General features: G+C 38.1%; 1 protein-coding gene across 1 annotated transcript; it reads right to left on the bottom strand.

Annotated features, from left to right (window-relative positions):
• Positions 1–216: 216 nt before the first annotated feature.
• Positions 217–21,946, bottom strand: LOC133807081 (uncharacterized). The gene is made up of 6 exons (XM_062245223.1): positions 21,536–21,946; positions 21,377–21,425; positions 21,214–21,265; positions 20,757–20,920; positions 20,559–20,666; positions 217–750 (listed from the first exon to the last, which is right to left on the bottom strand). The coding sequence occupies exons 1-6, from the start codon at positions 21,895–21,897 to the stop codon at positions 592–594; spliced, it is 894 nt and encodes a 297-aa protein (XP_062101207.1). The 5' UTR covers positions 21,898–21,946; the 3' UTR covers positions 217–591.
• Between the last annotated feature and the right edge of the window lie 197 nt (positions 21,947–22,143).

Genomic DNA, 22,143 nt, shown 5'->3' on the forward strand with positions numbered 1-22,143 from the left:
CTACGACTACCAAAAAAAGACAAGCCAGAAAATAAAACATGGCAAGACCCTGGAGAAAACTATCACAATATTAGTAGAAATCCCAAAGATTTACAACTTACACAGCATGCGACCTTAATTGTTTCTTTTATTCCATATTTCCTTATGTGGGTGTCTGCATATCAGTTAATATTAACAACTTACTGGCAAAAGAACTTTTTGTAACGGACTCATAAATCATCAACAATCTCCATTCAAAAGGCAGACCCTTGAAGGATAAAAGTGAATTGAGAAAGAAAGAAAGAAAAAAAAGAGTTCCTAATACACTACTACTGCTATTGGTTTGTTCGGAATGAAACTCAAGATTAAAAGCTGAGACTATACCAAAAAAATCTGACCTCTAATACCATAGAAACCAGATCCTATTCCCAATACTTGCAGCACAAGGCCAAGTAAATGCATTTGCGAATAAATAATTATTTAGTTAGTGAGAATTAATACTTGGTAGTTTTTTCAGCTATAATGGAGGAACAGTGTAAGCATGTAACAGATACACCGTTCAAAATTAATAATAAGTGGCACTTAGAGAATACCATTCGGACTCTCACATACTCAAGCACTAGGCATTTGCTTCATAAGTAAAAGGAGGAAACGCTTGAGAGACCTTTTAGTGAGCGAAACTGCAGCATCTATTTCTCCCTTATTTTCCTCAACAGCATTTTTGTGTTTTTCTTGAGCTTTATGGACTCTTCTAACAAGATTACGCAATTCCTGTGCACAAACTGCTAATGTAAGTAATAGAGAGAGCATAAAATAAATAATTAATCTTTCCCATAAATCACTCAAGAAGACAATGAAAAATAGAAATTATCTACCACATAGAACCTGTGAGAACCTCCAAACTCAGAAAGAAGAAAAAGAGCAAACAAAGGAGCACAGCAATATACGTCCTTCAGATTAACCAAAGTCAATCCTACATCCAAGGCAGGGCAGTGACCCTGGTCTAATTCCCTATAAGTTGCTTAATACACTCTCAAACCTCTCTCAAATAACAAGTAAGTCACAAAACGAAATGATTCAGTTTTCTACAAGTTTTCCCAGGAAACAATCACTCCCCGAGTCCCAAAACAAACCCTGAGATCGTCAACAAGTTTCTCTCGGATCTAATTCCAGACACTTGTCCCTTGGATAAGGTCCCCTAAAAATCCAAAAAAATAAATACAGAAATAATTTTTTTTACATTACTGTTCTTCAAAACCCAAAGCCAAAACCAGCATACGCATATTAACTTCCAATTTATATAGTTGTCAATGATGCAGAAGATGTAAGACTTTTATCTTGGGCTTACATTAACATTTTAATTGTTTTGTTAAAATATGAGTTGTTGGATAGTTCTTTATTGTATTATCCCATATAATTAGTGATTTATAGTTAATGGACTTAGCATCTGTGTGAAGTCTAGTTGAAGCAGAAGTGTGCGTTTTCTAGTTAACTAAAACATTTGATGAGAAGACCTAGTCCAACTAGGGTTATGTAGCTAAGTCCCCTCCCTAACTCTATAAAATTATAGTCTCATCACAATTGTATGGTTTTTGGTTGATCTGTTTATGATTTAGAGATCTACAGAGGAAGAATTAGTTGGTTAGTATTGCACTACCAAATCTCAGTTATTGCTATGGAACATTCACGCATGTGTTCTTAATTATTTTTCAATTTCTCATTGTATTCTAAATTATATACAATCTTGTATCCTAGTGTTTTATGGATTTTTAACACGTGGTATCAGATTGCCTATTGTATATGACAGAATGAAGATAAGAAATAAAAAATCCCTACAAGTTAGCCTACAAATTAGGAAACTAACGAATAACCAAATCAATAGGAATTGATTTCCTATCTGTCAACACACTTTATTTTGATTATCAGCATATTAACGGCCGATTTTTTTTTTGTTTGGGAATTTGGTTGAGAATATTATAATTATCATCACCAAAGTTATTTAATTATATTCATTTTTAATGATTGTTTTATCGCCAAATTTCATTAGTTTATAGAAAACAAAATTGTTAATTAATGTGTAGTTACTAGCCCAAAGGAAGTAGTTATATATATTAGTTGAAGGTCCATGAAGTGTGTTAATTAAAAATATACATATTTAAAATTATTTTGCCCAAAGGTAATAACTTTGATGTGTATCTTTGTTGTCGTTTTTGGTTGAATCAATATGTGTATATTTGTTAAGAATTTATTTGCCCACAGGTAATAAATTTTTAATTTATATATGTTTCTTTCTTTTTTAACACTCAACTCTATTTACATATTTTCTTATTGCTTTGCTCATAATTTAATCAAGTTGTTTATATTTTGTACTTTTAAATCTCTTTTTCTGTGAATACCAATAATGCCTTCATTCAAATTCTCACTGCCTCTAGCTATAAGAAGTGGAAACGCGTTGTAGAATTTAGTTTGGGGATAATGCACTTGGACTTCTGCTTGCGAGAAGATAAACCTGATGCTCCTACTGATTTAAGTACTACTACCCTGAGAACTCTCCATGCACAATGGGAAAATGATAAACTAGGATAGTATATCGTGAAAATATAAAACAAGAATAAGGAATACGGGAGAAAAATTTATTGAAATAACAAAGAACATTCCAGGATATTCGAGAGACCTGGTTTCTCTCCAATTATACAAAATGAGACATGCCCTCACTGTTTGAAAAAATCAAACTATTTTAGGAAGTTTCTATTTTTAGTTTATTTGTTGTAAAGTGTAGAATATTCCAGCAATTGTCTATGATAGGAAAATAGTTATTATACAAATTTTTGTGTATTAATTATAGGGTTTCTTTCTTTCACAATATGGGTAACCTAGCCTTGTATAAATATATGTTAAATGTGAAGAAATAAAATATCATAAAATTATCTAATTTCTGGTTTGGTATCAGAACCAACCCTCTCTCCCCTTCCCTTCACAATGTCTGAAATCTCCATTTAATCTGACACCAACCCAGCCAATGCCACTGTCACTCCTAACACTACCGAAAACCCTAAAATCACCTCTGAATCTCAACTTGTTCAAATTACCACCATTAGACTTGATGGTGATAATTTTTTGAGATGGTCTCAATATTCAAATGTATATGAGAGGACGTAGAAAGATGGGCTACTTGACTGGCGAGAAGGTGGCTCCTAAGGAGAATGATCCAGCGTTTGCTACATGGGATGCAGAGAATTCTATAGTTATGACTTGCCTGGTCAATTCTATGGAAGAGGAGATTAGCTCGAATTACATGTGTTACCCAACTGCCAAAGAACTATGGGACAATGTGACTGAGATGTACTCTGATTTAGGGAATCAATCTCAAATTTTTGAGTTCAATCTCAAATTTTTTGAGTTGAATCTCAAACTCGGTGATGTAAAACAAGGTGAAGATAATGTTACTAAATATTTTACTTTGTTGGGAAGAATATGACCGGATCTAGATTTGTTTGACACTTATGAGTGGAAATCTACTGAGGTTGGTTGTCACCATAAGAAGACTGTTGAGGATAATAGGATTTACAAGTTCTTGGCTGGTCTTAATGTTGAGTTTGATGAAGTCAGGGGGAGGATTATTGGTAGGCAACCTATGTCTTCCATTAGTGAAGTTTTTTCGAAGGTTAGACGAGAAGAGTGCAGAAGGAATGTTATGCTAAGAAAAAGGGTTGCTGGAACTACTGTTGAAGGATTAGCCTTGGCATCTTCAGGAGGTTATAGTATGTGTTGACAGTTAGAAAATAATAGGGTATTAATGTTTGATCTTTGAGATTCCTAGGAATAGGAATCGATTCCTATTTCAGTGTTTAATGTAATTATTTCTGTATTTCTTATATATATCTCTAGTCCTAGGTTGTACAAAATATATTCAGAGAATAGAAATATAGCAAGAAAGTTCTTTTTCCTCACCATTTCATCATGGTATCAGAGCCATAAGGCTCGATTTTGTCCACCCTCAGTTTTTTCCTCCATTTTTTTCGGCGGTCGTCCCTCCTTCCAGTCGCAAACCAGTCCAGCGACACTCCAGGCCTCTGGCGAAGTCATTTGGCACCTACTCCAGACCTGCAATACCTCCAGTCGCTCCACTCCGGCGCTCAACCTCCAGTCGCTCCTCTTCGGCGTCATCTCCAGCGCCTCGGCCAGTCCAATCCGGCGGTGCTACAGTCGGCCCCCGTAGCCCTCAGAAGCTCTCGGCCCTGTAGCCCTCAGTCGCTCCACTCTCAGCACAGAAGCTCTCGGCCCCGTAGCCCTCCAGTCGCTTCTCTCTGTGATGTTGAATAGTGAGGAAGTTACCTCTCAAAATATTGGGCCTCACTCAACCCAACCCAATGAAGGTAACCCTAACCCCAACTCAGCCCACACTCAGCCCAGTGGGTCTATGGGCTCTCTTTATAACCTTGATAGTGGTTTACTTAATATTACAGCCCATAAACTTGATGGCAAAAATTATTTACAATGGGCCCAATCTGTCAAACTTGTCATTTGTGGTCGTGGTAAACTAGGATACATTACTGATGATCTCCCTGCACCTCTTTTCAATGATCCTACATACAAGGTATGGCAAGCTGAAAATTCTATTGTACTTGCATGGTTAATTAATTCAATGGACTCAAAAATCTGTTCTTTAAGACTGCTAAGGAGGTGTGGGACGCTGCCCGAAAAATGTATTCTGACCTTGGTAACGCCTCTCAGATTTTCGAAATCCGTACCAAGCTTAAAGAAATCAAGCAAGGTAATCAAACTGTTACCCAATATTTTTCCGACTTACAAGATTTGTGGCAGGAGCTCGATTTGTATCTGGATACCACACCACTATGTGCTAACTGCACTACAATCCAGCGGCAGCAGTTAGAGAAAGAACGAGTTTTTGAATTTCTTACGAGGTTAAACAGTAATCTTGATGAAGTTAGAGGTCGTCTGGTGGGTCGTGCCCCATTTCCTGACACTGAAGAAGCCTTCTCTGAGGTTAGACGTGAAGAAGCACGTCGTCGTGTCATGCTCACTACTCCTGACCTGCAGCCCATTGAAAGCTCAGCTCTCGTATCAAAATCTGGCGCTCCACCACCACATGGCAGATTCACTCTTGACCCTTGACCTAATCGTAAGGGTGATCGGTCTTGGTGTGATCACTGCCAACGTCACGGTCATACTCGATCTACTTGTTGGGTTATCCATGGTAAACCACCCAATTGGACCCCTCGCCGCCAAAATGAAAGAAAGGCCTATCAAACTCAAACTGAGAGTACCAATGATCAGAATAGTGCTGGTACCCCTTCATTCAGTAAGGAACAACTTGCCCACCTATACACTCTTTTGAGTCAATCATCCATAAACCCCAGTTCCGGTCCTGAGACTCATAGTGCCTCTGTTGCACACTCTGGTAATTTTTCTTCCACCTCCAACACACCATGGATCATCGATTCGGGTGCCACTGATCACATGACAGGTTTACCACATTTGTTTGATACTTATTCTCCATGTTCCACTAAATCTAGTGTCACAATTGCAAACGGCACCCATTCTCCTATTGTTGGAATAGGCACTATTAAATTATCTACTGACCTCATTCTTAAATCAGTACTTTATGTTCCTTCTTTGAAATGCAATTTAATCTCTGTCCAAAAATTAACCAGTGATAATCATTGCTTCGCTAAATTCATGTCAAATTCTTGTCAATTTCAGGATCTATCATCGGGGAGGTTGATTGGCAGTGCTAGGGTTCGTAACAGACTTTATTTCTTTGAAAGGCAACATCCAGTTAACGAGCTCTCTTCTCTACTACGTTTGGGTTCAAGTTCTATTTCTAATTCTTGTTCCAGTTCATCGTTTATTTCAAACTCTGTTTCAAAAACAATTATGTTATGGCATCGTCGACTTGGGCATCCAAGTCTTTTATATTTAAAACACTTATTCCCATCGTTTTTTGTAAATAAGAATATTACTGATTTTCATTGTGATATTTGTCAATTTGCCATTGTCGACTTGGGCATCCAAGTTTTTTATATTTAAAACACTTATTCCCATCGTTTTTTGTAAATAAGAATATTATTGATTTTCATTGTGATATTTGTCAATTTTCCAAGCACACACGAATTTCGTTCCCTCACAAAATATATACACCTTCCAACCTATTCTCTCTGATTCATAGTGACATATGGGGACCTTCCAAGGTCAATACTTCTCATGGTAAGCGATGGTTTATCTCTTTTATTGATGAACACACACGTCTCACTTGGGTCTATCTTCTTAAAAGTAAGTCTGAAACATGCCAAATTTTTCAGAACTTTCATCAAATGATCCAAACACAGTACCAAACATCTATAAGAATATTCCGTACCGACAATGGTACTGAATATTTCAATACCACTCTTGGTCCCTATCTTCTCAAAAATGAGATTGTCCATCAAAGCACGTGTGTTGATACTCCGCAACAAAATGGAGTTGCTGAACGCAAAAATCGCCATCTCTTAGAAGTAGCTCGTGCTCTTATGTTCACTATGCATGTCCCTAAACATCTTTGGGGCGACGCTATCCTTACTGCTGCCTATCTCATTAATCGCCTCCCTAGTCGACCTCTTCAGTTCAAAACACCATATTTTGTTCTTCAATCTCTACATCCTCACATCTCTACAGATACTCTACCTGTTAAAGTATTTGGTTGCACTGCTTTTGTGCATGTTCACTCCCACCATCGAAGTAAATTTGATCATAGAGCCATTAAGACTGTGTTTTTGGGTTACTCTCCTACCCAAAAAGGTTATTGGTGTTATCGTCCCATCACCAAAAAAACATTCATCTCATGTGACGTCACATTTTTCGAGGATACTCCTTACTTCACTCCCACATCGCTTCAGGGGGAGTCCAACCATCACCAGCAAGAAGCTCAGTGGTCGTGGGGGTTAGAATTACCCTTAACAACTCTTTTTCCATTTACCTCTTCCACTCCATTTTCTTCTGAACCAGATATCCAGACTCTCCCTCCTAAACAAAAAAATCCACCAACCTCTCCTGAACAAGAACCAGAAGGACATCCTCAAGACCAAAACGTACAGAAAGAGCTTCGGGCGTATTCCAAGAAAAATAAACAAGTTATGAATCCTCAGCACAGTCAAACGCCCAATCTGGTGATGGAACCGCTTCCCTCAAAAGATCCAGGTATTCTCCCATCTAACAAACAATCAGATCTAGATATTCCTATCGCATTAAGGAAAGGAACCAGAACATGTACCCAACACCCCATTTCAAAGTTCATTTCTTACTCAAAATTGCATCCCCATTTAAAGCTTTCACCTCGAATCTATCAAATGTTGTGATTCCCAGGAATATCAAAGAAGCTCTTGATTCTCCTCAGTGGAAAGCAGCAGTGCTTGAAGAAATAAGAGCACTTAAACATAATGGAACGTGGAAATTAGTAGAGTTACCACCAGACAAGAAGGTAATAGGGTGCAAATGGGTGTTCACCATCAAATTCGATGCAAATGGATCTATTGAGAGGTACAAAGCTCGGTTAGTTGCCAAGGGGTTTACTCAAACCCATGGAATTGACTACACGGAAACATTCGCTCCAGTTGCCAAACTCAACACTATCAAAGTTCTACTCTCACTAGCGGTTAACATGGATTGGGAATTACATCAACTTGATGTAAAGAATGCGTTCTTGAATGGGGAACTTGAAGAAGCGTATATGAGTCAGCCTCCGGGATTTGAAGAATCTCTCAAGACAACCACAGTTTGCAAACTGAACAAATCTCTCTACGGCTTGAAACAATCTCCCCAAGCATGGTTCAATCGTTTCCTGAAAGTTGTCAAAGGGCTTGGATACATACGAGGCCAGACTGATCACACTCTCTTTGTCAAACACTTAGGAAGTGGAAAAATTGCGGTACTAATCGTATATGTTGATGACATAATTATCACTGGTAATCACATTGAGATAAACTCAATCAAAGAAATGTTGGCAAAGGAGTTCGAAGTCAAAGATCTCGGTGCTCTCAAATATTTTCTGGGTATGGAATTTGCTAGAAGTAAAAAAGGTATTTCCGTATCCCTGAGAAAATACACTCTAGATCTTCTAAAGGAGACAGGACTGCTCGGAAGCAGACCCAGCAAAACTCCAATTGAGCTCGGAGACAAAAGGAAAATGTTTGAAGGAAGTCCAGTTGACAAGGGGAAGTACCAACAGCTGGTAGGAAAACTCATCTACCTCTCACATACTAGACCCGACATTGCTTTTGCAGTGAGTCTAGTCAGTCAATACATGCATGATCCGTGTCAGGGACATCTCAATGCAGTGTATCGAATTCTGAGATATCTCAAGCAAACTCCAGGAAAGGGTCTTTTTCTCATGAAGACAACTGAGAGAAAGGTTGAAGTGTTCACAGATGCAGACTGGGCTGGTTCAATTGATGATAGAAAGTCTACATCTGGATATTGCACAATGGTATGGGGGAATGTAACCACATGGCAAAGTAAAAAGCAAATTGTGGTTGCAAGAAGCAGTACAAAAGCAGAGTATAGAGCCATGGCTCATGGAGTGTGTGAAGCTATATGGATCAAACGTCTACTAGAAGAATTGAAGATTAAATATGAAGCTCCTATTCAGCTCTACTGTGACAACCAATCTACTATCAGCATTGCACATAACCCTATACATCATGACAGAACCAAACACGTGGAAGTTGACCGTCACTTCATCAAAGAAAAAATTGACAGAGTTATAAGCATTAGATATGTGCATACTAATCAACAGCTTGCTGATATTCTCACAAAGGGACTATCTGAACAAACATTTGATTTTCTTGTAAACAAGCTTGGACTCATCAATATCTATAGTCCAGCTTGAGGGGGAGTGTTGACAGTTCGAAAATAATAGGGTATTAATGTTTGATCTTTGAGATTCCTAGGAATAGGAATCTGTTCCTATTTCTGTGTTTAATGTAATTATTTCTGTATTTCCTATATATATCTCTAGTCCTAGGTTGTACAAAATATATTCAGAGAATAGAAATATAGCAAGAAAGTTTTTTTTCCTCACCATTTCATCAGTATGACTGGTTCACAAAGATCTAATGACAAGCCAAGGGTCTAGTGCGATTTCTATAATAAGTCATGCCATACCCGTGAGACTTGCTGGAAGATTCATGGGAAACTAGCCAACTGAAAGAGCAAGGCTGTAAGGCAGGACGTGGAACTCCTACAGCTAATGAGGCCGAGACAAGCCCCTTCACCAAAGAGTAGATGGAGCATCTTCAGGCGCTGCTAAAATCCAACCACAATCCTCTGGTATTTCTGTTGCTTCTGTAGCACATACAGGTACTGAAATTTATGCTCTCAACTATTTTTTTACACCAGCCAATCTGTGGATCATTGATTCTGGAGCTTCTGACCATATGACCAATTCACCTAAATTATTTAAATCCTATCATCCATGTCCTGGTACTGAAAAAGTTAGGATTGCTAATGGTAGTTTCTCACCTGTTTCAGGAAAAGGCTTAGTTACATTATCTGAGGGAATAGATCTTAAATCTGTTCTCCATGTTCCTCAACTTCATTGTAATCTTTTATCTGTTAGCAAATTATCCAGAGATTCTAATTATTCTGTTGTTTTCTATGAATCTCATTGCATTTTTCAGGACCTGAACTCGGAGAAGACGATTGGCAGTGCTAGGATGACTAATGGTCTCTATTATTTTGAGAATATTTTATCTAGTAATAAAAAAGCTCAAGGACTTGGTAGTATCAGTTCTTTTTCTGTTTATGATCAAATAATAATTTGGCACTATAGATTAAGTCATCCTAGTTTCTCTTACTTAAAACATTTGTTTCTTGGATTATTCAAAATATTGAATCCTTTATATTTTCATTGTGATAGTTGTCCATTTGCCAAGAGCCACCATAATCTTATATTCCCAAATTTTATCGTCTTTCACAACCATTTTATATTTTTCATAGTGATGTTTGGGTACCTTCTAAGATTACCACTCTTTCCGGTAAAAAATGGTTTGTTACTTTTATTGACGGCCATACTCGTCTTTGTTGGGTTAATTTACTAAAAGAAAAATCTGAAGTAGCACAAATTTTTTGAGATTTTTACTCTACGATTGAAACTCAATTTCAAACCAAAATGAGTATTCTAAGATCTTTTTTTTTAAAAAGAGACAGAGGTCAAAGGAGACCTCTACTCAATACCCTTATGAACCCTCACTTATGGCGGAGGAATACCATGGTAACAACAGAAAGAAATTATGACCTCAAAAACACCCACTCCCTACACAAGTCCAAAAAATAAACTCCATCAAAACCTTTCGATCTATACACCCACGTTGCAACCCAAAACCTAATTTTATCCCAAGGAGAATCCACAGAACAAATAGACTCTTCAAAAATCCTACTATTTCTCTCCAACCAAATTGCCCAACACAGTATTTTGCCATAAACAGGCCTTCCTTTTTCCCTCCTCTAACTGGCATAAAAACAATTGAGAACACGATGAAGGCATACACCAAGAGACCCCGAACTCATTAAACACTTTACCCCACAAAGCCCTGGAGAAAGAGCACTCCAAAAATAAATGGCTCACTGATTCACCCGCATTCTTACAGCAACCACACCAATTAGGCGACAACAAATGAAAAGGTCTTCTCCTTTGCAAATTATCATGGACATTTAACTTTTTCAAGAATAACAACCAACCAAACACTTTAACTTTCGAAGGAACGACACTCTTCTATAACCTCTTAGCCTAAGTCACCTCTGGGCCTAAATGAGCGTAGCTCAAACTATGAAAGGCAGTCTTGCAGTTGAAAACACCGCTATTATCTAGACTCCAAATTCTCTTATCCTCCAAAATTGATGGAAGATCCACATTCTGAAGCAATTACAACAACTCAGCCAAACTAGGAACCTCCCTATCAAATAAATTTCGCCTGAATCTCAAATCCCAACCTATGTCGCTCGAACTCCTACCGCCCTCCGCAACTACAAGGTCTTTGATCAATAAGTTATCGGTTTTGGACACCCTGAACAAATCAAGGAACTGCGACTTCAAGGAGGTACCACCAATCCAAACATCCTCCCAAAACCGAATCCTATCTCCCCTTCCCACTTTAAATCTGACCAAGCACCTATTACCCTCTTACAAAGTCGTGACGTCTCTCCATGGGCCCCGAGCAAACAATCTCCCCCCAGAATTTGTATCTCAGTGTCCACCATCTACACCATACCTACTTTTAACCACCCTATGCCACAAAGACTTACTTTCCAAAGGAAACCGCCACAACCATTTCATAAGAAAAGCCTTGTTCCTCAACACCAAATTTCCAATTCCCAAACCACCATGGCTCCGAGACTTACACACTTCCAACCACAATACCAAGTGATCACCCCCTGACTGATTCGTGCCTTCCCACAAAAAATCACGCATTCTTTTCTCAATAACCCCCGCCACACAAAAGCGACAGGTAATACACTGGAATAGAAGACAAAACCGATTGAATAAGAGTTAACCTACCACCTCTAGACAGAAAAGCACTCTTCTAACTATCCTACCACTTAGCACATTTAGAGACCACAGGTTCCCAAAACACGTTGGAACGAGGAGAAGCCCCCAATGGAAGGCCCAAGTACTGAATAGGCCATTGTCCCACTTCACAACCAATCCCACTAGCCTTCTGATCTACTAACTCCTTATGCAGATTAATCCCCAACAACTGACATTTCTGCAAATTAATAAATAATCCAGACACAATGCTAAAGACCTTTAAAATATCCAAAAGCACAGCCAAGGACTCCTCATCGTTAGCAAAGAACATCGTATCATCTGCAAACTGAAGATAACTGACGTCGACTCTATCCTTCCCCACTATAAAACCTCTAAAAGCCGAGACACTTTTAGCCTTATCAATCATTCTGCCCAAAACATCCACCACCAAAGTAAACAAGAAGGGAGTCAAAGACTCCCCTTGGCGTAGACCCCTCGAACCTTTGAAATTTCCCCTTGGGCGGCCATTTAAAAAGACTAAAAAAGACATGGAAGACAGGCATCCTCGCATCCATTTCCTTCAAACTTCACCAAAACCTTTCTTATCCAAGACTAAATCCAAGAAACCCCAATCCATTCTAAGATTTGATAATGGGACTGAATATTTTAATAAAATCTTAGGCAACTTTTTAACAGAAAAAGGAATTTTACATCAATCTACTTGTCCCGATGCCATTGAACAAAATGGCTTGGCTGAACGTAAAAATAAACCTTTGCTAGAAGTAGCTAGGGCTATGATGTTTCATATGAACATTCCTAAATATTTGTGGGGAGACGCTATTCTCATTGCTTCTTATCTTATTAATAGGATGCCTACTCGTGTTTTGCAGTACATTACTCCTTTAGAATGCCTGAAAACAAATTTTCCAGGTTCAAGAAATAATTCAGACTTACCTCTGAAAATTCTTAGTTGCACCGCTATGTGCACATCCCTAAAATATCTAGGTCTAAGCTTGAACCTAGAGCCGAAAGGTGTCTTCCTAGGATATCCTCCAAATAAACGAGGTTATAAATGTTTTAACACTGTTACCAAACGGTTTTATACATCTATGGATGTTACTTTCTTAGAAAATACTCAGTATTTTACCAAAAATTCAATTAAGGGGGAGAAATCAGTGGAATCAAATTTTTGGGAAATAAACGTTTCACCCAATGTTATTCTTGATATTCTTATTCCTTCTAAAGAAACTCAACCTTCTGAGTGTGAATCTAAAATTGGTCTATCAAAAAGAGAAATACTGCGATTAATTAAAAATGAGTAAATAACATTTTGGACCCTGCGTTTTGCAAAAGTTACCAATCGAACCCTGTATTTTGTTAAATGACAATTTGGACCTTATGTTTTGCAAAATGAAACAAATTAATACCCCGAACCCAATTTTGGTCAAACTATTTTTCAATATGACCAAAATACCCCTAGTTTTATAAATAAGTTTATTTAATAGTATTAATGTCATACTATTAAATTAATAGAAAATAAATAAAGCTGATTTTAAAATAAATTTATTTTCTTAAATTAAAAAAAAATTAATTTTTTCTTCTCTCCCTACTCTGTCCTCTCTCTCCTCGCCTTTCGACTTCTTCTTCATCTTTGATTTTCTAGGTGATTGCAGGAAACTCTCTTTCTCCGAAGCACCAACCACCTCCCGTTGATGACACACGCAGCACCAGCGACCTCTGTCGACGACGCGTACAAGCCCTGAAGTTAGGAATCTCTCGTCGACACCTTTGTTGAAGCGTATCTAAGAATGGCTGGGGACCAGGGACGGTTCTTCCAAGATCGACGACGATCTGCACTGGGCTGAGGTTCAATTTGCACTAGGCGGTGACTTCAACCAAGATCTAAGCACGGGGGACGATGGGTCGGCGGCGACTTCAACTTTTAAGCACCGTGGTCGATGACAACGATTTCGACGGTGAATCTAGGTTGAGGACCTCCGATTGCAGTGGGAAGTTCTATTTTTTCTTTTCTTTTTTCCTTTGTTCAAACCTGTAAAATTTATCCGGGTTTTGATTTGATTTTCTGTGTGAGAAGTTTAGAAGGAAAAAAAGGATATGGGTTTTGTGAGGACAGATTTGATTTGTGTTTGTTCTTGGGTTTCATTTTCTAGTTTTGCTTATTTTTTGATGATTTTTTTTTTCATTAAGATTTATGAGTTTGTTGCTGCCTGACCTTGGATTGTATATGTTTATGAGTTTTTGTAGGGTTAGATTATGAGTTTGTTGCTGCCTAACTTTGGATTGTATATGTTTACGAGTTTTTGTTGGGTGAGATTTGTTATAATGGTGACTTTGTGATAGAAATTGTTGTATATTGATGCTTGAATCTGGGTTTGAATGATGAACTTGAACGTGTTAACGAGTTTGTGTGAGCTATGTGTGAATATTGGATTTTGATATTGTAATGTTATTAATGATTTATTTTTTGGTATTAATAATTATGTTCTTTAATTTAAATTTGATTTTTTTTAATAACAATATTTAAATTAATTTAAATATACTTTTATTATTAAAACATTTTTTTATTATTATTTAATTAATTAATTTATAAAAGTAGGGGTATTTTAGACATATTGAGAAAAAGTTTGACTAAAATTTAGTTCAAGGTATTAATTTATTTCATTTTGCAAAACGTAGGGTCCAAATTGTCATTTATCAAAACACAGGATCTGATCGGTAACTTTTGTAAAACACAGGGTCCAAAATGGTATTTACCCATTATAAATCATACAAATCTTGAGCTTGTGGTTTATTCTAGAAAAAATGCTACTGAAAGAAGTAAAGACCACCAAATCATTCAAGCACATGTTCTAACTGAAGCCCTTAGCGATGGTCCTCCAACAGTACCAGGTAATTCTCCTACCTTGTCTCCAAATTTGTTCGAACCAAATCTATTGTTACTAGTTAATTCCAACACTGACAAATCTGGACCTGAACCTTTCTTAGAAACAGCCCCTGAATCAAATCTTAACCTTCCAATTGCTCTAAGAAAAGGAATTCGGACCAACACCAAATACCCTATAGCCAAATACATTTCTTACAACCATTTGTCCAAAAAATATAGAGCATATACCACTAATATTTCAGATCTTATTGTGCCTAGAAATATACAGGTAGCATTGGTGGATCCGAGTTGGAAGTTAGCAGTGTTTGAAGAGATGAATGATACTTGGGAGATTGTAGAGTTACCAAAAGAAAAGAAGGTTGTAGGACGTAAATAGGTCTTTACAATAAGGAGCAAAGTTGATGGAAGTGTTGAAAGATATAAAGCTAGGCTGGTTGCAAAAGGTTTTACTCAAACCTATGAGATTGACTACCAAGAGACATTTGCACCTGTAGCAAAAATAAATTCCATCAAAGTGCTACTATCTCTTGCTGTTAATTCAGGATGGCATTTATACCAGTTAGATGTGAAAAATATCTTCCTTAATGGAGACCTAGAAGAGGAAGTATTCATGAGTCCTCCACCCGGATTTGAGAAGAGTTTTGGAGTTGGGAAAATGTGTAAACTAAAGAAGTTCTTATATGGACTCAAGCAGTCTCCTAGAGCGTGATTTGAGCGCTTTGGTAGGGTGATAAAACACCATGGATACACTCAAGGTCAAGCTGATCACACGATGTTCTATAAACACTTAGAAGAAGGTAAAGTAGTTATTTTAATTGTGTATGTGGATGATATTGTGTTAACTGGGGTGATCATGGTGAGCTAAAAAAGTTAAAAAAAGAAAACTTGCTGAAGAATTTGAGATAAAAGACTTGGGCATGCTGAAGTACTTCCTTGGAATTGAGTTTGCTAGGTCCAAGGAAAGTGTTTTCATAAGTCAACGTAAGTATGTTCTTGATTTACTCAAGGAGACAAGTATGTTAGGGTGTAAGCCTATTGAAACTCCAGTAGAACCAAATGTGAAGTTGCAACCCGCGCCATTGGCAGATGTAAAGGATCGAGAGTGTTATCAGAGATTAGTTGGGAGACTAATCTATTTATCTCACACACGACCAGACATAGCATTCGCAGTGAGTATGGTGGGTCAATTTATGCACTCACCTGGACCACTTCATTTTGAAGCAATCTATAGAATTCTAAGGTACCTATAGGAACACCTGGGAAAGGCCTTATGTTTAGACCTCGAGGACATCTACAAGTTGAAGCTTATACAAATGCAGATTGGGGTGGAAGTGTAGTTGACAAGTCTACCTCGGGCTATTGCACAATCATTGGAGGCAACTTAGTTACATGGCGAAGTAAAAAGCAGAATGTGGTAGCTAGAAGCAGTGCCGAAGTAGAGTTTAGAGTTGTAGCACATGGTATGTGTGAGATTTTGTGGATAAGAATATTGTTGGGAGAATTGAAGATATCACCATCATCACCTATGAGGTTGTATTGTGATGACAAGGATGCTATTTTGATTGTTCATAATCTAGTTCTTCATGATCACACAAAACATGTGGAAGTGGATAAACACTTCATAAGGAAAAGGTGGAAGATGGATCAGCTTGTATGACTTGTATCCCTACCGGAGAGCAAGTGGTTGATATCTTTACAAAAGGATTGTTCAAGAAACAGTTTGATTTGTTGAGTAGCAAGCTGGCTATGGAGAATATCTACAAGCCTGCTTGAGGGAGAGTGTTGGAAAAAATCAAACTATTTTAGGAAGTTTCTGCTTTTAGTTTATTTGTTGTATAGTGTAGAATATTCCAGTAATGGTCTATAATAGGAAAATAGTTATTATAATGATTTATTTGTATTAATTCTAGGGTTTCTTTCTTTCACAATTAGGGTAACCTAGCCTTGTATTAAATATATGTTAAATGTGAATAAATAAAATATCAGAAAATTACCCAATTTCTGATCTTCATTCTCATCCCTCTTTATTCCCCTTACTTACCCAAACACGTTTGGCCCCAAACAGGAAACAAACCAAAACAGAAACTAAAATAGAAACAGTCAGCAACCCAAATCAAACCAAATAACTAAACTTCCCTAAAGAATCCAATCCTCAAATCTAATCATTAATTGTGCTGCCTCCTAACGTAGGTGTACCGTATAGGAGGTTTATCATTACTCGCCGCCCAAACTTTCACCTTTTCCTCAAGGTGAAATTGAGGAAATTGTTGTTGCAGGTTGTTGTAGTTCTCCTAGGTGGCCTCAAATAATGGCAAGTCCTTTCACTTGATTAACATCTCTATTAACATCTCTAGTTCTTCGTTTTTGCGAACACCCAATACTTCAACTAGTTCTGCCAGTAATTCCAAATCTGGACTGAGTTGCGGAGGAAACAATGGCGAAGAGTGAGTGACCTCGTGAGCCTGAAGAAGTTGTGAAATGTGGAAGACGGGGTGAATAGAGGAAGTAGCAGGCAATTTCAACTTGTATGCCACCTCCCCCACACAAGCCAACACTTCAAATGGTCCATAAAAACGAGGAGAAAGTTTCCCATTGCGCCTAGCAGCAAGGGATTTATGACGGTAAGGCTTGAGCTTAACAAATACCTTCTCCCCAACCACAAGCTGCTCATCTCTGCGCTTTTTATCCGCTGAGTCCTTCATTCTCTGTTGAGCCCGAAGCAAATGCATAGTAAGATTGTCTAGCTGAGCATCCTTTTCTTCCAACAACTCATCCACTGAAGAGACTTGAGTGGTTCCACGCTTATAGCGAATAAGGGCTGGGGTGTCACGACCATACAAAATTTTAAATGGAGTGCGTTGGGATGTCGTATGACAGGAAGTATTATACCAATACTCTGCCTACGGCAACCAGCACCACTAAGAACGTGGTTGTTCAGAAGCATAACATCATAAGTACGTTTCCAAGCAACGATTCACAACATCTGATTGTCCATCTATTTGGGGATGATAGGCAGTGTTATGGCGGAGTTTCGTACCTTGTAACTTGTCTCTTGCCAAAAGTGACTCGTAAATACCTTGTCTCGATCCGAGATGATAGACGAAGGGATCCCATGAAGGTGTACCACTTCCTTCAAGAACAGTTCAGCCACTGTACGAGCAATAAAAGGATGTTTCAGTGAGATAAAATGAGAGTACTTGCTGAACCTATCCACCACTACCAAAATCGTATCCATAACATGTGATCGCGGCAGCCCCTCTATGAAATTCATAGTCAATGCGTCCCAAACCAACGAAGGCAAGGCAATGGGCTGTAACAACCTAGCAGGGGACAGATTCAAAGACTTGTTCTTTTGACAAATGTCACACTCACGAACCCATGCCGCCACTGATTTCCGCATCCCCACCCAATAAAAGTCAGCAGAGATCCTTTTGAAAGTCTTGTCCTCTCCTGAGTGGCCGTCAACCGGAGAATTGTGGTACACTCGTAAAATGGTGAAAAAAGGGAACAATCCTTTGGCAACATCAACCGCCCTTTATACATCAATCTGCCATGGTCCAAAGAAAATCAAGCAGGTCGTTATCGCCCTTGCTGCAAATCAGAAGTAATTTTAGCCAAAAACATGTCTTGTTGAAGCTCTTGTTACAAAGCATCCCAATCAATGCCTTGAGATAGAAGCAGGTTGTTACATTCCGCTGGTGGACTGACTCGCGAAAGCGCATCTGCCACCCTATTACCAGCCCCTGGTTTGTACTAAATATCAAAGTTATAGCCCATGAGCTTGGCCATCCAACATTGTTACTCCGGAGTGACAATACGCTGTTCTAACAAAAACTTCAGGCTTTACTAATCTGTACGCACCTCAAAGCGCCGTCCCAATAAATAAGGACGTCATTTCTGGATAGCAAAGACAATTGCCATCAACTCCTCATAAATATGCTTTAGGCGCGCTTGTTGACCTAAAACTTGACTGTAAAAAGCTATGAGATGTTGTCCTTGCATTAAAAAAGCCCCCAACCAATACCCTAAAGCATCGGTTTCCACCACAAAAGGTTGGTTAAAATCCAGAAGTGCAAGGACTGAAATTTGGGTCATTGCCCATTTAAGAGCCTCAAATGCTCTCATCGCTGCCTCATTCCACCCAAACTTATATTTCTTTAACTACTTTGTCAATGGCCACGCTATCTCACTATACCCTTTGACAAACTTGCAGTAATATCCCGTGAGACCCAAAAAACCCCGCAAAGCTTTGATGATTTTAGGTTCGGGCCAATCTAACATGGCTTGCACCTTAGACTAGTCCATCACGACCCCTTCCCATGAGATAATATGGCCCAAGTAATCCAACGATTCATGGGCGAAAGAACACTTCTTACGATTGGCATAGAGTTTGTGCCGAGAAAGAAGCTATAGGACTGTGGATAAATGGCGAACATGGTCATCAAGGCTGCGATTATACACCAAAAGGTCATAAAAAAAAACTAAGACAAATTGACGAAGATAAGGGCGAAATACCTCGTTCATCAACGACTGAAAAGTCGTTGGAGCATTGGTGAGACCAAATGGCATCACAAGAAATTCATAATGTCCATCATGAGTACGAAAAGTTGTCTTATGCACGTCAAAAGGCTGCACACAAATTTGATGATAGCCAGATTTCAAATCAAGTTTCGAAAAGAATGTAGCTCCATGAAGTTCATCCAACAGCTCATCAATGACGGGGATAGGGAATTTATCAAGGACCGTTTCACGATTCAAAGCTTTGTAGTCAACACAAATCGCCAACTCATGTCCTTTTTATGTACCAGCAACATAGGGCTCGAGAAAGGACTGATATTGGGTTGTATAATACCAGCAGCCAACATTTCCTTCACCAATCGTTCAATTGCATCCTTCTGCACTTGCGGGTATCAATAAGGTTGGACGTTGATCGGCGAGGAGCCCTCTCGTAGGGTAATAGAGTGTTCCCGACCCCTCAATGGTGGTAGTTCCCGTGGCATCTCAAAAACAGCCTGAGCCTCTTGCAAAACCATAGCGATTCCAATGGCATCTCAAAAACAGCATGTATGGGTAAATACCCATTTGGTACCCTGTGTTTTGTCGAAATACACACTTGGTATCCTCTGTTTTGGATAATGATCACTTAGTACTCTCTGTTTACAAAAACTACCCACTTTGGTACCCTGAGTGCATTTAAAATTATAACATTCCCAAAATACCCTCATTTAAATATATAATCAAATTATTATATATATCTTATTACATTTATTTAATAATAAAAATAAGTTATAAATTATAAAAATAATTTTTAATTTTTTAATTTTTTTTTCTCCCACTATCTTCCTCTCTCTCCCCCCTCAGCCAAGAACCACCCCGACCGCCCACTCCAGTCCCGAGCCTCCCATCCGACCCCCAGCCTCACGTCCCGAGCTCCGCCCCTCCCCCATGGTGATACAAAGATAGAGAAAGAAAGAGGAGAGAAAAGAGAGAAAATTTTGAAAAAAAAAAATTATTTAAATAATTTATTAATTATAAATTATATAAAAATATATATAATATTCTGATTAAATATTAGTAGTTTTTGCAAACCAAGTGATCATTATCCAAAACAGAAAGTACCAAGTGTGTATTTCAACAAAGCACAAAGTACCAAATGAGTATTTACCCTAAAATTATTTAAATATATATGTATTAAAAAAAATTAATGTAGCCCAAGTGGGAGAATATGAGTTGTTGGATAATTCTTTGTTGTATTAGCCTATATAATTAGTGATCTATAGTTAATGAGCTTAGTATCTGTGTGAAATCTAGTTGAAGCAGAAGTATGGACTTTCTAGTTGACTGAAGCCTTTGATGAGAAGTGTCAGTCCAATTAGGGTTATGTAGCTAAATTCCCTCCCTAACTCTAAATACATATTGTCTCATCACAATTGTATGGTTTTTGGTTGATCTATTTGATCTGATTTCGAGATCTATGAAGGAAGACTTAGTTGGTTAGTATTGTACTACCAAATTTCATTTATTGCTATGAAACAATCAGGTATGTGTTCTTAATTATTTTTCAATTTCTTATTGTATTCTAAACTGATATTTTATGAATTTTTAACAGAAGATACTTGATAGCATAAAAAGTTTACCATATATACAACTCACCTGACGATCAAAATCAACATTGTGAATTGAGTAAACCTCATTTGTTATCTCAATGTCTTTACTGATTAAGCCATCCAACCATCTGGTTGCTATATCAATGTGAAATTCCTGCACCAGTGCTTGAGAAATCAAATGAAAAGCTTTGTTTTTGCTACCCTATCCCTGACAAGAAAATAATATAGAAATTATATAGCACACCTCCACTTCCTCCTCACTATCCGTTTCTTCATACTCGTCCTCGCTATCTTCAACAATTGATGCCTTTGAACCAACTAATGTCCGTAGCTTACTATGGTCACCATCTTTTGTAGCCTGAATTAACGTATCCATCAACTCTGGTTCTACATCGCGTAGTAGTTTTCCTGAAGGCATACATTAGATTATAAGTACGTTAACATCACAGCACACAATCTCCTTACAACTGCTAAAAGAACTCTCAAAAACTTGTCAATGAAAGTTTACTAATAAGTAAAGATGTATAAATAAAAAATTAAAAGAGAATCGAGTGTTCAAAGACAGTTAACATGCAACTCTACAGTGAATTTGATGATAATACTACGATAATCTTTGTTTTAAATTTCTTAAACTATTACTGAATCCATTCCTAACTTTGATTCTGTATGCACAATGAAAATTCAAGAACAAAAATGAATACCAATGTAATTGAACTGCCTTCGCTTTCCTTCTCGGACATCAGGACCCAATTTCTGAGACAAAACAACAAACACCTTAACTACAAACTAAAACCGCTATCAAAACTAATCAAATTCTCTACTATAACTAATTGACTAATCCCAAAAAACAGCTTATAAATGCACCTTCGCTAGATTTAGGGCTTCAAACACATCGTTATCAAGAGAAGCCACACTGCAATCCCGATTAAGGTAAAATAAAAATCAGAACGTACACCAAATAAACTTCACGCACTATACTAAATTTGTTCGAAAGATTTTAGTTAGAAACAGAAATTGAATCACCTGAGGATGCGTTTGATTTGAGGTGTGGAGAAGGAAACGAGCTCCATTCCCCAACGCACGGCGCGCTGAGCTTCGCGCTTCAACTGGTTTCTGCTCTTGAACCCTTCGGATTCCGAATCGCTCTCGTTTTGTTCAACCTGAAGATCAGACTGCACCGGGGACTTGGGCAATATAAGGCCGCCTGATCGACGTTGGGTGTTGCGGCGAGCGGAATGCACTCTGGTCGATGCGAAACGATGAAGGGTGGTTTTCGTCTTCGGCGGGAGGGAATGTGATAATGGAGAACGATGGTATGCCGCCAAAGCACAATAATGGTCCTTCAAAATCGGCCATTGCCGTACGATCCTACCCAGTTGAAGCATACTCAAGTCTCTCTTTTTTTTTTTTTGGAATTTACATTTTTCAAATATATATGTGGTTATTTTATATTCCAATATAAATATGGGATCGGGTAATGTCCCGTTCAAATAAGAAATGGTACTATTTCGTTTTTTAAACACAGCCGTTGGATTTGCCAATTAAATAGCATCAATCACTGTGATGAAATTTCCTATCACGCATGCTTTCAAAGTTTCACTCACAGCCTATAGCCTATAGTAGGGGCATTA

Source organism: Humulus lupulus, chromosome X, assembly GCF_963169125.1.
Source record: "Humulus lupulus chromosome X, drHumLupu1.1, whole genome shotgun sequence".
NCBI lineage: Eukaryota > Viridiplantae > Streptophyta > Magnoliopsida > Rosales > Cannabaceae > Humulus > Humulus lupulus.

Coding starts and splice junctions, on each gene's coding strand:
- LOC133807081 (XM_062245223.1), bottom strand. CDS start 21,897: ATGCTTCAACTGGGTAGGATCGTACGGCAATGGCCGATTTTGAAGGAC. Junction 21,266..21,376: donor AAGCCCTAAATCTAGCGAAG/GTGCATTTATAA, acceptor GTTTTGTCTCAG/AAATTGGGTCCTGATGTCCG. Junction 20,667..20,756: donor ATAGTGAGGAGGAAGTGGAG/GTGTGCTATATA, acceptor GCACTGGTGCAG/GAATTTCACATTGATATAGC.